General features: G+C 46.0%; 1 protein-coding gene across 2 annotated transcripts in view; it reads right to left on the bottom strand.

Moving 5' to 3' along the window:
* Nucleotides 1-3,678: 3,678 nt before the first annotated feature.
* mllt10 (MLLT10 histone lysine methyltransferase DOT1L cofactor) overlaps nt 3,679-15,448 on the bottom strand; it is a 124,862-nt gene continuing 113,092 nt past the window's right edge. Inside the window, exons 15-19 of one of the 2 annotated variants that reach the window (XM_083658225.1) lie at nt 13,324-13,473; nt 11,325-11,380; nt 10,566-10,849; nt 8,853-8,931; nt 3,679-5,616 (exon numbers count right to left, since the gene is read on the bottom strand). In XM_083658225.1, the coding sequence (XP_083514351.1) occupies nt 5,350-5,616; nt 8,853-8,931; nt 10,566-10,849; nt 11,325-11,380; nt 13,324-13,473 (836 nt within the window). In that variant the 3' untranslated portion in view covers nt 3,679-5,349. The remainder of the gene's footprint in view (nt 5,617-8,852; nt 8,932-10,565; nt 10,850-11,324; nt 11,381-13,323; nt 13,474-15,448) is intronic. The other variant, XM_083658226.1, reaches the window with a different exon arrangement.

The raw sequence follows: 15,448 nt of genomic DNA, 5'->3' as shown, positions 1-15,448 counted from the left end.
TTGAAATAGACACCAGGCAGAGTGCAGCCGCATGTTCCTTGCTGCGTGTGAGGCAGGCAGGTAGTGGTGCACGTTGCTGCAGAGCATTCCTCAGTGGCAGCAGCTCTGTGCCCTACATTTGTCTAATCATCCAGGGCTTAACCCTGCTGCTGGCCTGCTATCTGCTGCATGTGTGTGTGTGTGTGTGTGTGTGTGTGTGGAGAGAGAAAGATGTCTCCTGTCTCCTAACACTGGGGCTTAGTAATGTTTTGACTTTGTGATCAGGCACCTGGTCGGGCAGCACACAGGGATCCTCCATCAGCTGGTAACCACCCCCACACCCCACCCTGGGGAGAATGAAGGGGGGTGGGGGATTTCCGGGAGGTGATCGATGATGGACACAGCAGCTCTACCCTGTGTGTGTGTGGGAGGGCAGGGGGGTGGTATTATGGGAGGGAGTGCTGATGGTGAGGGCTTATAAAAGAGAAGGTCCTGGAGGGGGGCTGGGGGGCTGTTTAAACAGCCTGGGTTTGATTGACAGGGCTGATAGTGGGCTGGGGGGGGGGGTCAGGGTGAGGGATATTTGCTGGGGTTGAGCAAGTGCTGCCTGTGTCGAGAGGAAAGGGGGCTTGTGATGTTGAATGCAGGTTAGTGTGTGTGTGTGTGTGTGTGTGTGAATGTGGGGAGGGGGGTTGAAAACTCCTTTGGGTGGGGGGAGATTTCGGGGAGGGGGATGCAAGAGGAAAGTGAGCTTTTAATTACCAGGGCCGAAGCAGATGTAGCAGGATGGTGCCCCCACCACTAACACACACACACACACACACAGTTGCTTGGCAGCTGGAAGTCATCATCCTCAGAGTGTGTGCACGCTTGTTGGACCTCGTGGCACATGGTTATTTGTAAAAATTAGGTTTAGATCGGCACTTCTTAGTTGGACTATTCGATTCAATTGCCTCCCCTTAATCTGTGAGATAAATCCTATCTATCTATCTTCCATCTATGCTACTCCTCAGTTAATGCCATCACATTTTGGAATAGAATTCTTATAAATTAATATCAAGCAGGTCGTTCCTACATCTTGTCAGTCTTCCTCACCTCTTCATAGCACAGCACCATATAAAAAGGAGCAGCTTTAGTTCCACGTTGCCACATTAGATATTAAGCAACTAGGAGGGGGGTCAAGTCAAGAAGCTATACATTTTGCAACGTGAACAAATAATCAAATTAAAATAAAGCACTAGTAACACCAGTATTTTATCTAAATTGTTTTTTAACTTCAGTAACATTTGAGAGTGATTTGTTACAGTCAAGACACTAGCAGGGAGTTTGTCATACACATTCTAAAATATTCTGGTTTACCCAGATTTTATCTTGCAGTCACTTCACAAAAGGCGTGATCAGAAGTAGCTTGTGTCAAATAAATGTGATGCAATCTGTTGAGCAACATATGTTTTAGATGAATATGTCACTGCTATAAAATCCAAAAGCAGACACTGACATTTGATTTTGTTTGTTTGTATTATCTTGTGATGACACAAGTTTTGGGAAACTATTTGTTGTGTTATTGTATTCTTCCTGCCGTTATTGTTCTACTCCTTGCTGTGTTTCTAATTCAGGTGTAAATGGCTCCATATTGTGCAATAGGGGTGTAATGGTTCACAAAATTCACGGTTCAGTTCCGTTCGATAAGATATCGAAAATGCATTAGGGTCAGTACATTTTCGTTACAGCAAAAAAAGTTGAAATGGCAGAGAAATATCCTTTCTTTAAATAAATTTCTATTCAGTTTATTTTCACAGTCTAGTTTAAAATTGTATTTCAATTTATGACAATGTTTTTTTTAACACCTTTCATCTTTTCATCATCTTCTCAGTTTTAGCTTTCCAAGATATCCTTGTAGAAGACTTGCAGTGTTCAGCAGTGAAAGATTTGTTCAGGTTGCAAAGCGTATGGAACCAAAAGCCTCGTAGCTAAACGGTTCAATAGGAATACGCGCATTGTTACACCCCTATTGTGCAAATAAATGTCTTTCGGATGGCAAAGTAAGGAAATGCAAATCCATTATTTGAATCTTTATATCCGTCCTTTAAAAGTGATGGTACAAAACCTGTTAAATGTGTATGTTTTTAAACCACTGATTTACACAAAGACCACTTGCGGCAAAAAGCATAATGCTGTTACTTTATCCAGAGCGTTTCTTTATTTTGGTGTTTTGAAATACAATGTCAGAATATCCCCCCCCCCCCCCCCCCCAATCATTTACCACTTATACAAAATTGATCCAAACAAATGTGTTCACAGATGAAAACACGGTGCCCAGAGTATAAAATGACTTCTCATCAAGAAAACGGTGCAAAACTTAAAAAAAGAAACAATGTCCCTGCACATATAAAAATAAATTAATACTTTTTGTGTCCAGTCACCGTCAACCTATTTGTCTGGTCCTAAGATTCACACGCACAAACTGAGGCTTCATTGGCTATCCTTCACACCCGCACGGCCAATCATAATCACTTATGTACACCAACGGCCAATGAGAAAGATCTATATATACACTAAACGAGGTAAAAACTGTGCCACTGAACACCCTACCCACCCCCTCTACAAACAAACAGCTATTTACAGCCACACCACCCCATCAACCAACTCAAGTAGTTTCTAGTTTTCAAATACATAAACTTTAAGTCATCAAAAGGGTTTACAGCAAGATTCAACTGTATGGGAAGAAAAACAAACAAAAACTTTATACAGTAGTAGTATAAAACAATGTTAAATTGCAACACCAGCGGGCTTTTAAAATATATGATCTCATGCCCATTACACAAACAAAACTCCAAATAAATAAAGAGCACAATGCAAAGTTGGCTTTGATATTAGAGAATGCAGCAGAATAAAATTTCCTGTTTTTTCACACCAACGACTATTTCTTTTTTTATTAACACCTCTAAGTGTTCTGTGATCTGTTGCCTTAGCAACGTAGCTTAATTAACAGTAGCGTTATGAGAAAGGGCTGACTGACAGGGACACAGGGAAAAAGGAAAGAAAATCCCACATTCCCCCCTTGGCCTCAGGCACTTGGGTTTGGACCCTGATTGGCCAGTCCTGACTGTTGTAGATTTTTATTGGCCGCTGCTGCCGGCCCTTTAGGTCCTGATAGGCTGGTCCTGCGTGAGAGGTAGGTGCAGCAGGGGGCTCAATCAAGAAGATGCAATGCAACAGCTTCCGCACAGACGACCAACGTCTTCTGCACAGACGACCAACGGCTTCTGTACAGACGACCAACGGCTTCTGTACAGACGACCAACGTCTTCTGTACAGACGACCAACGTCTTCTGTACAGACGACCAACGTCTTCTGTACAGACGACCAACGTCTTCTGCACAGACGACCAACGTCTTCTGTACAGACGACCAACGTCTTCTGCACAGACGACCAACGCCTTCTGCACAGACGACCAACGTCTTCTGCACAGACGACCAACGCCTTCTGCACAGACGACCAACGTCTTCTGTACAGACGACCAACGCCTTCTGTACAGACGACCAACGTCTTCTGCACAGACGACCAACGTCTTCTGCACAGACGACCAACGTCTTCTGTACAGACGACCAACGCCTTCTGTACAGACGACCAACGCCTTCTGTACAGACGACCAACGTCTTCTGCACAGACGACCAACGTCTTCTGTACAGACGACCAACGCCTTCTGCACAGACGACCAACGTCTTCTGCACAGACGACCAACGGCTTCTGTACAGACGACCAACGTCTTCTGCACAGACGACCAACGTCTTCTGCACAGACGACCAACGTCTTCTGCACAGACGACCAACGGCTTACGCAGACGACCCACGGCTTCCACGCAGATGACCAACACCTTTCGCGCAGACGACCAACATTTTTAGACCTTGAAAGTCAAAAACGAAATTTAAGACTCCATTTCTGCAAATTGTCTATGACATCCTGTGCCGTATGGAACAAAGCATCCCTCTGAACATTCAATTGAACCTTTCTTTCTTTTTGACATTTCACTTCACTGACTGAGCCCCCTGTATCTGGCCCAGAGACGAGACACTGACTGAGCCCCCTGTATCTGGCCCAGAGACGAGACACTGACTGAGCCCCCTGTATCTGGCCCAGAAACGAGACAGTAAAAGCAAGGCTTCTGCGGTGACCATACGAGGCTTGGCTCACTGAGTAATGGATCTACAAACAGAGTGAAAGAGACACAGGGAGAGGTAACAGTAATAGCACGCAGGGATATTTTCACAAGCCTCTCGCCTATTATTCCCCTTGAGACCGCAGTGAAACAGATGTCAAACATACATCTGCTACTGTTGAGTCCTGTGGTAGGGGATTGTAGTTTTTATTTATTTATTCTCTATTAACGGTTGTAGTTCTGTGTGAGCTAGCTTGTGTGCCGAGTGCACGACTCTGGTTAGCTGAGGCCCCTGAGAGAGTGAAGTAGCAGAGACCAGACAGAGAGAGTGATATGTGTGTGGGGAAGCAATGAGAGACAGTGAGGTGAAGAGAAAGGAAGAGACAGACAGGTATGGCAGGGAGAAAATGAGAATGCAACGTGGGAACGGAGCGAAAAGGAGACAGGGGAGCAAGACGTCGAATGATGAGAGGGAAAATACATTAAAGGAATACTTTGAGAAGTTTTGGGGAGATTGGCCGGTTCATCTGTTAAGAGATGAGAAAAGAGACACTATAATCAACCATGTGTTCCCACTTCCCCATAGTAGATCATTTGCTCTGGTGCTCCATGCCAACTCTTTAGCATGCACCATTTTGAGCTATGGTAGGTGACTAGCATCATCTCTAAAGTGAGAAAATCAGAATGTGGCGCAGCTACACAGCTAAACAGTAATTAATCTTAAATGAGAAATGAGGTAAATCTGGCAATTTTGTGTAGGTCGGTAAAATGTACACAATACGGGATAAAAATAATAATTGCTACTGTTGGAACTAGCAGGGACTTCTTTCCCTGTTTCCATAGTAAGTGAACATGGTTGATGATGTGAGACTGTGAGAATCACTGCACAGCGGATGAATGTCATCGTTCACCCGAAATAGTAAAAAAAAAAAAAATCTGTCAAAAAAAGAAAAAGCGTCTATTCTTTTTAATTTCTGAACCTAGAGGTCATATAGCAAAAACCAGCAACATCATCTTATTTCATATAGTTTCCTATCGCTCCCCCACTCACCATAGTGTTAGCATGGCCCGGAGTGAACGTCCTAACGGGGACACAGGTGGCTGATATTGGTGTCTGTGTTCTCATCCCTTCACAGGAGAGTTGTCCGACGGGCCGTCCGTCCCGAAAACGTGCCATATCAGTTTAGAGAGAGAGAAAAAAGCCTCTGCTGTCATGTCTTCTCCTGCCCCGCAACACCCACGGCCTTCTCGGCCAGGCGCGGTTTCTGCGCCCCCGGGGCGTGTGTGTCAGGGTGGGGGTGCTGCGTGTGCTGCAGTGCCAGGAAGGGGTTGGCAGTGATGGCCCCCTGGCCTTGGCCCAAGGTGCTGCTGATGGGCAGCTGAGCGGATGACAGAGACATGGAGGGCATCTGGGCCGACTGCAGACTCTGCTGCAACTCCTGCTGCTGCATCACGTACAGCAACATCTGCTGCTGCTCCTGGAGAGAGGGGGGGAAGTGAGAGAGAGGGAGGGAAAGATGGAATTATGGGAGGAAGAGAAGGAAGAGGGGATGAAGGAGGAGAAAAGTAAAACAAAAATCTCAAATTTTCTCCCCAATTGTACTTCCTCACTGTCGTGGCTCCACCCCCTCTGCTGATATGGGGAGAGCCATAGATTAGCACTGTCTTGCTTCCTCCGATGTGCAGTCGCCAGTCGCTTCTTTTCACCTGACAGTGAGGAATTTTCCCCAGCAGGACGTAGCGCGTGGGAGTTCCCCTCCCCCCTGAACAGGTGCCCATACTGACCAGAGGAGGACGAACCCCACCGGCTTCCCACCCACAGACACGGCCAATTGTGTCTGTAGGAACATCTGACCAAGTTGGAAGTACCGATGCTGGGAATTGAACCCGGGTCTCCGCGGTTGTAGGCAAGTGCTTTTACCTCTACACTACCCAGACACAGCTTGATGATTTAGGCTGTTGTCCAAAGATAAATAGTAAATAGTAACTCTGCGTTATTGTATGTGTGTGATACTGTTGATGGATGTAAGGACAGAAAGCTGCCTGTGGGTTGGGTCGATTTCTGGTTTAGCGGTCCGGTCTACGAGCTTAAACCAGGTTGATTTTATGCAAACCGACTGAACAGACATTTGTCATAACGTCTGCAGCTCAGCTGAGCTCTGTTCAGCAGTCGGGGGCGTTTAAGCAGCGATGTGTGGTTGTGCCCAATACAAGTTTGTGAACTGCCATGAACTGTGGCAAGCAAGATTAAATAAACACACTTCCACGTGTTCCTGAAAAATGTATTTCCAAAAAGCACTAAAAATAGTATATTATCCATAACTGGGGATGCGCACAAGCGCCAAAGGCAACTAGCTGTGACAATTAGCTCACGGGAAAACGCAATTTCCTCCGCAACCGTGCAACGGATTTAAACACGGATTTCACTTTTGAAAGCAGCGTAACTTGTCCATGCTTGTCCATACATGTTACACTAACGGCCGGTTCACACACACGCCTACGCCTATGCCTACGCCTATGCCTACGCCTACGCATATAGGCATTGCTTCATGCACGCCTGGCGCCTATTTTCGTTCACACAGGACGCCACGCTCTGCGCTACGCTGAACACATGAGCAGCGTTTTTTTTACACTTTTCAGATCTGATTTATAGCATGGGTGAGTCCTCTTTTTTATTGTAATGTGCAAGTGAGGATGTCTGTCTATTTCTTGGCCCGCTGTAATTGTTATTTTCCCTCGGGTAATCATGTGACTATGAGTCATCAACACCATGAGTGATACATGCATTGAGACAGGGGGGGTATATATACATCTGACAGAAAAGACCTTAATAGAGGAACACATGAAGGACAGCTCTCCTACTATGCACTCGTTAATTCGCGCTCCACCCTCCCTTTTGGGCAAACTCGGTAGAAAATATGGCCCAAGTCCACCAGAAACAACAGCCAGCTTGACAGTTCAGCGCGCCTAGAGCTGAAAAATAGAACAGACGCCTAAACGATAAATGCAGCGCAGCGTAGGCACAGCGCGAGCGTGGCTTCAGCACAGCGTGGCAGCGGTATGTGTGAACGCTCTCGTCTGTTAACAAGGACGCCTAAATTTTAAGCGTTGCTTTAAGCGTCGCTCTAGGCGTGTGTGTGAACGTGGCGTAAGGCCGTGGCCACACTGATCCGTGGTGTCTGTCCGTGTGCGTTCATTTCTCTGTTCACTTCCATTCATTTTCAATGACAGCTGTCCGATTGTCCGTGGAGCACTCAGAAGCGTACGTATCCAGAAAACTTGCATACGTTTTGATGGACAGAAAGTTGAAGAGGGATGAACTTTTTCTGGATGGACGTATCGGATGGTCGGATATTCACTGTCCGTTTAGCCAATCAGAGTCGAGGTCTCGAGAGGAGGCGTTCTGAGATTTGTTTCAACTTTTCAAAGAAGATGGCGGCCGAGGCGGTGAAGGAGGCTATAATTAATGCTGTGTAAACCATCCCGCTGTTGTATAACGTGATAGTCAGTGTCACCGTCTGATTTCACCATCTAATCTGGTCATTCAGTGGTATTTTATTGCCACATAAGTAACGTAGCGCACAGAGCTAACAGCTAGCTGACGCCAGCTTTCTTCTTCTCTCAGTTTATAGGCGGGTCGCTGACACCTTCAAGGTGCTTACCGCCACCTGCTGTACATGTAGGTTACTTGTACATGCAACGGACATAAATCTATCCATCTATCCGTTCTGTCCATGTTCTGACGGATCAGTGTGGCCAAGGCCTAACATTGTGGCGTTTTTAGAGATCCTTAGCCTTTGTTCACACCTGGCGCTTAACATACGCAGAACTGAAGCTTGAGGCTCAAGCTGAACTGACGCTTAACTGGTCACACAAGAAGTCTTCTCTTTTCCTCAGTGCCTTTGCTCGACACGCCTTGAACCAGGCCCACAACTCCCATTGATGCCTTGAGCATGCCGTGAGTGTGACAGGCGCGTGGCTGGTGTGAACGGCTTTGCCTGTTAACAAGGACGCCTAAATTAAACTTGTGGGTTCAGCGTAGGTTGAGCTTACGTTGAGCATTGCTTCGGCGTATGGTGTGAATGGCCACTTAGTTACCTGACTATGTGCAGCTGGGGAGTTGCCATACCACTGGAGTCGCTTTCATTCATGGGCTATCGGTGTGGCTGCCCGGCTGCTGAGTCAAGTGCCACACCTACAGTAGCAGTAAACTTAGGTATACCGTTTCGGTGTGATTTTTGGGATATCGAACCAGTGTGAAATTTTGTAATCCGGCCCAACTCTAATGTGTGTCACGCAAGGTTCCCACATCCTTCTTAAACATCAAATTCAAGGAATTTTCAAGGTGTGTTCCAATTCCCTCATATTCAAGGACCAAACACGGCATAGTTTGAGATAACTTCCTTGCGGCAGGTGGCGTGTGAAACAAGGATGCACAGACAGCGGTAGACACACATGCAGACAGTGGAATGTAGCCTGCTTACTAACGGTAAGTTAAAAAATATATATATCAAAAGAACTTCAACTTCTATTCCTGCACAATATAATTTATATAAATTCAAGCACTTTCAATGACTCATGTCTATTTATGTCTATTTTCAAAAACTTTCTCAAGGCCCTGATTTTTTTCTCCATCGAAATTCACAAACTTTCAAGGATTTCAAGGACCCGTGGGAACACTGTGTGTGTGTGTGTGTGTGTGTGTGTGTCGTACCGGTGAGAGCTGTTGCAGTTGTTGATGCTGTTGCATGAGGACTCTCTGCTGCTCTGACAACAGGCCGAGCCGCGCAGCGCTGAGGAGACAACACACACAGTCAGACAAGCACAACACACACTGCCAACCCTTTCCCCGTTCACAGCTTTATAATGACAACAGCCAAATGCAAGCAACACAACATGGGCTGACGACGATGAATTACAGATTGACACTGAAGTATTGACAGCTGACTATTCCTACTGAACCCCGTTTCAAAGAGTGAGAGGTCCGACTGTACAGAGATCATCACAGAACTACACTCTGCAAAATGAGCTGCATTCCTTCTTTCAAACAACCCCAAGTATGTCCATTTCCAAGACATGAAGAATGTTGATGCAACGTTGATGAGGTGATATAAATTGACACACAGATGGGATGTGGGCTACCAAAAGAGAATGACAAAAGCCCTTCTTCAAAAGACGTCTGTGATTTGAAGGGAATGGAGATTCAGGATCCCTCACCTGTTCTTAGCAGGTGCTGAGTTGCTACAATCCAACACGTAAGCAAAAGGAGGGGGGGAAAGGAAAGGGCCAAATAAGTTAAGTTCACATTCTAACAACTGATGGAGCAAGACGGGGTGACAGAGCAGGATGTGCCCTGACATTTGGACAGATTTGGGTGTTTGCAGTTCACTTTCGTTTGGATTTGGCGGAGCGACAGTGGGCATGACGAGTTTCAAAGAGTAAACAACATAAGGCTATGGGAACACACATTGTGACCAAAGAGTAAACAATATAAGGCTATGGGAACACACATTCTCATCAAAGAGTAAACAATATAAGGCTAGGGGAACACACATTCTGACCAAAGAGTAAACAATATATGGCTATGGGAACACACATTCTCATCAAAGAGTAAACAATATAAGGCTACGGGAACACACATTCTGACCAAAGAGTAAACAATATATGGCTATGGGAACACACATTCTGACCAAAGAGTAAACAATATATGGCTATGGGAACACACATTCTGACCAAAGAGTAAACAATATATGGCTATGGGAACACACATTCTGACCAAAGAGTAAACAATATATGGCTATGGGAACACACATTCTGACCAAAGAGTAAACAATATATGGCTATGGGAACACACATTCTGACCAAAGAGTAAACAATATATGGCTATGGAAACACACATTCTGAGGCCTCCAATCCAAGAAACAGACCTTTGGAAATTATTCAAACTTAGTCTTTACAAAACAAACAAAAGATAAAAAAAAATATATATACTCTATAGATTTGATCTTGGTGTTCAAATGTGTGCTGCAAGAGTTCAAACTTCAGGGAAAACTGGAAGAAGAGAATGAAACTATCTTCAAATAACAACAAACATCTAAAGACCGGGGTTCCTGTCTCGGCCCCGGTGCAAATTCCATGACTTTCGGAATGGCCTAAAAATGTGATTCCTTCCTAGTTTGTAAACGCTGCTCTTGAGCGAACAGTAAACAGACTGGTTTCCATTAAAGTAGCATTTGCTGGGGAGAAAAACATCTAAAAGCCACCTGAGCAGAGAACGTGTGAAACAACTTGTAAAATACATGGTGGCATCACTCTGTTGAGTGACGGTGTGCGGCGGGAGAAACCTGAAAAATCACATTCCTGACAAAGCCACACCCCCAACAGTTTTCAGAGGGATCAAACAGCCATCAGTCAGTCAGACAGATACCTGTTGTTGACGGGCAGAGTGACGGCGGTAGCTGCCATTGAGGGGTGTGTGTGAGGGCTGACCATGCCCGTGGGTGTCTGGATCACCCCGTTCAGAGCGCCCACGATGCCCCCCGCGCCCAGGGCCCCCATCAGACCGGCCATCCCGCCCAGGCCCGCGGGGGGCACCCCCACACACCCCACCCCATTGAGTTGCGGCTGGGGGGGGCTCTGGGAGACGGAGGGAGGCGTGGAGAGAGAGGAGGTGGAGCTGCTGCTGCTACGGCCGCCACACGACACACTGTCCTGAGAGAGAGCGAGAGAGAGAGAGAGGGAGAGAGGATGGGAGAACAGAAAGGGAGAGATAAAGACTCTGTTTTCGTCAATAATGATGTCACTGATGACATCACTGATGAGGGACAAAAATGGAAACAGTGCCCACTTGAAACAAACTGCCCATTTGATCCCTTTTATATAATTTGCGCAGTGGGCAAGCTGCAGGGTGGGGGAGGCTGCAAGCCCGTGCAGCGGGGGAGGCTGCAAGCCCGCGCAGCGGGGGAGGCCGCAAGCCCGCGCAGTGGGTGAGCCGAGATTGCTAGTTTATTATAATACCATGAACCAATACAAGTGATCTTTACAATTTGATGCTTGTTTGACTTCACCCAAACTAATTTGAGTTATATTGTACTGTACTGTATCATGCTGTGTTGTACTGTATGGACGATGTGGTGCTACAGGGTTTATAATGTGACTCTACCATGTGATAGGTGTTTGTCCTTACCTGAGCTGCCATGGGTAAGGAGGAGTCACTGCCTCCCAAATGGGCTCCCTTCACATCTGCAACACAGATCAACACCAATTTTGATTGTGTGTGTGTGTGTGCGTGTGGGTGGGTGCACGCCACTGAGATATATGAATGGAGAGAGCGTTCCTATCTCTTCCCTGTATGTTTTATTGAAGCCAAAATCCGGCCAGATCAGTGAACCAGAGTCTGCGCAGTAGCGCCCTTGATTGAGAACCTCTGAGAGCTCCACGCCCCTCTGAACTTTCTTATGTAGAGCTGCTGTTTCTAGAATGCGCACAGTGCGTTGTGTATTTATATACAGTCTAGCTCTGTAAATATGACAATTTAAGTTGTAATATTTTTTGTCTCGCCAAAAGTAACCAGGAAGAGTCCCACTATGAGATCAGTTGTCAGACGCCTGTACGAAAATCTGATTTTGGTTGTCGGAGATTTCAGACCTCCGGGCTGCTGCTGACTGCTGAGTGCTCTCAGCGCGGGCCGGAAGTGGAGGCAGGCCTCACTCACCCTCAGCCTCACTCACCCTCAGCCTCACTGGGGGGATTGCTGTGTTGACTAAGCTAGCCTAATGTTTTCGTGGCATTTTGATTAACTTTATGATTACATTTCTTTTGGCGCAAATGTTGGTTTAACAAATCTAACCGTGAGGCTACGTTGTTGTACCCCCCCGGTACAGTGTGTGGGCAGCCCAACCTAACGTTAGCCCAGTGAGTGCGTGAGCCAGGCTGCCTGGTCTATTGCCTGGTATATCGTTACTAAGAGAGGAGCTTGTGAAGAACAAACATCCCCACAGTCAAAGCATTTCCCCCAGATATGCATATAAAAACGTTTGTTGCTTTAATAGCCTACAAAAAATAAAACGTCTGTTTGTATGTAATGCTAACCCGTTAGCGATGAGCTAACGGTGCTTGTGTACTACTAGGCCTCATCCATATACCCGGGACGGGAGTTAACGTTATAAAACACATTTCCTGTGAGTTGGACAACCTGGTCAGTTCTGAAAATATGTGTCTATTATTGTGTTATTCCAGCTATCGTTATCGGTTGTTAAGTTATAGTAATATGAAAAACAGCCGACTAGCACAAGCAGCTAACGCTAATGCTAGCCTGCATGTTAAAACCATTGTGTACCTATAACGTAGCTGGAGTAACTCATAAAACACATATTTTCTGAACTTACTTCAGTCCCCAACCAACGTATTCCTCGCGCACAAAACATTTGTTTTCATTCCTCAAAACAATGTTCTTTTTATTGGGGTCCATTGATGTCTGGTAGCCAGCACAGCCAACCCATGAGCCACCCGACTTCCAGGGAGCGTTAGATAACATGAAGCCGTGTGTCTTGTCTATGACGATAGATCTATAATGTGCAGAGCCTGTCCAGTCAATGACGGCTTGAGACTGGCTGCCACAGCTGTCAATCATCCATTTTTATCCCTTTTTATATGTCAAATAACTACTTAAAAACAAACTGATCAAAAAAACCACTTGCACAGGCATTAGCATGATAATGACTATCTAAAATGATACAAACCACCTTTGGAAAAAATTTATCTGACGTATACTGTGATTATTTCGGTTGTGATTTTCCCATCCACTAACATGGGGAGGCGGGCCTTGTGACCTAATACTGGATTCAGCCACCAGAGCGGCGATCTAACATGCAGCGGCTTCACTGAACGGGACCAATGCCCAGTCCATCTTATAATAAGTCCATGGTGCACGCTCACGTGTGTGTCGGGGTGTATGTGCAGAGAGCATTCTAGGAAGTATTTGAGTGCATGTACATGTGCATTTATGTGTTCATTATCTGTGAAGCCCAATCTGTATTGTGTTAGCGATACATATTTGTGTTCTTTTGTATCTCTGATTCCAGCTGCAAATATCTTCACCTAAAGTCTTTATTCCACTGCGATTGATTGAAACCAATGTGCGTGTGTGTGTGTGTGTGTGTGTGCGCGCGCGTGTGCGTGCGTACCTGAGGAGGCGGTGGCAGGGGTGAAAGGCACTGAGAGCTGAGCACTGAGGAGCTGCAGTCTCTCTTTCTTCATGGTCAGGGTTTTGATCTGCTCCTCCAACTTCCTGTTCTCCTGCTGCAGCTGGTGGAGAGACTTCAACATCCCCACCACTGAGAGAGAGAGAGAATTGGGAAGGAAAGACAAAACAGGGAGGTCGGAGGTCAGGGTCAGCTAGGGATTCAGTGTCTTGCTCAAGGACACTTGAGCAGCGAGGAGGATGCTTGCCCACGCTGGGGATTGAACCTCAATGGTGCAGCTCAAGGACGCGCTCTCTAACAACTAGGCCATTCTGCAGCGCACACACCCCGCCTTTTCATTGTATTGATCCCCATGGAGACATTCAGATGGGTAGATATATAGACAGATAGAGATACACAGACACAACAATGAAATGAGTTAGCATGGGTTCCCCCCTCTCAAAGTCAATGGGGTTTTTGAATGGGTTTTTGGTTAGATGCCTGAAATAAGGTCCGCGGTTAACAAAAGATTATGAGGTTGTGTTCAGGAAGATAACGCAAATGAAGACCACTTCTATTTCTGTAGCTTTTTTGTTTTTGTTTGGTGATCACATTTACGCTTCAAAAATCATAAAAGTGGGGTTGATTTGTGCACATTATCTTGCTGAACACAACCTCTAAGTATTATAAACTTGACCTTATTTGATGCAATAATCCAAAGGCCAATGGGAACAAAAAAGATTTTTTGTTGAGGGAACCCACCGTGATGCTAGTCTGGGCACGCTTTTGGCATTGGGGTCGTAAACCAAGGAAACAGGAAACAAGTGCGCCAAAAAAAATCTTCTTTGTTGCCGTTAGCTTGACGCAGCGCGGTTACGTTAGCTAGAGCCTGATAAAAAAAAAAGCTTCTGTATTGGCTTAAAATATGGGATATTGTGAATCCGCAATGTTTCTACAAGAACTTGTTCAAAAACCTCGTTCGGTACGTCCATCTTTTGTTTTGCTGTTTGATTTTCTTATTCTGTTTGCGCTGCTTGCTTCCTGTCTAAGGCGGGGTCTAGGCCGGAAACAGGCCGAGTGACAAAACCCCTTGTAAACGGAGGCCAGGCTCTTTCTGAGAAGAGCCTGGTGACGCGAGGTTACCGTGATGCTAACTACTGGGTTGGCCTACAAAAAGAGCTCCTCCCTGCAGGACTCTATAAAGTGAGGCAGTGATAGAAAGGTGGGAGAGACATAAAGTGAGGCAGTGATAGAAAGGTGGGAGAGACATAAAGTGAGGCAGTGATAGAAAGGTGGGAGAGACATAAAGTGAGGCAGTGATAGAAAGGTGGGAGAGACATAAAGTGAGGCAGTGATAGAAAGGTGGGAGAGACATAAAGTGAGGCAGTGATAGAAAGGTGGGAGAGACATAAAGTGAGGCAGTGATAGAAAGGTGGGAGAGACATAAAGTGAGGCAGTGATAGAAAGGTGGGAGAGACATACAGTGAGGCAGTGATAGAAAGGTGGGAGAGACATAAAGTGAGGCAGTGATAGAAAGGTGGGAGAGACATACAGTGAGGCAGTGATAGAAAGGTGGGAGAGACATAAAGTGAGGCAGTGATAGAAAGGTGGGAGAGACATAAAGTGAGGCAGTGATAGAAAGGTGGGAGAGACATACAGTGAGGCAGTGATAGAAAGGTGGGAGAGACATAAAGTGAGGCAGTGATAGAAAGGTGGGAGAGACATAAAGTGAGGCAGTGATAGAAAGGTGGGAGAGACATAAAGTGAGGCAGTGATAGAAAGGTGGGAGAGACATAAAGTGAGGCAGTGATAGAAAGGTGGGAGAGACATAAAGTGAGGCAGTGATAGAAAGGTGGGAGAGACATAAAGTGAGGCAGTGATAGAAAGGTGGGAGAGACATAAAGTGAGGCAGTGATAGAAAGGTGGGAGAGACATAAAGTGAGGCAGTGATAGAAAGGTGGGAGAGACATAAAGTGAGGCAGTGATAGAAAGGTGGGAGAGACATAAAGTGAGGCAGTGATAGAAAGGTGGGAGAGACATAAAGTGAGGCAGTGATAGAAAGGTGGGAGAGACATAAAGTGAGGCAGTGATAGAAAGGTGGGAGAGACATAAAGTGAGGCAGTGATAG

Source organism: Poromitra crassiceps (genome assembly GCF_964638095.1).
Source record: "Poromitra crassiceps genome assembly, chromosome: 2".
Lineage (NCBI taxonomy): Eukaryota > Metazoa > Chordata > Actinopteri > Beryciformes > Melamphaidae > Poromitra > Poromitra crassiceps.
Note: the sequence above shows the minus strand (reverse complement) of the source record. Positions and strands in the feature narration are given on the sequence as shown.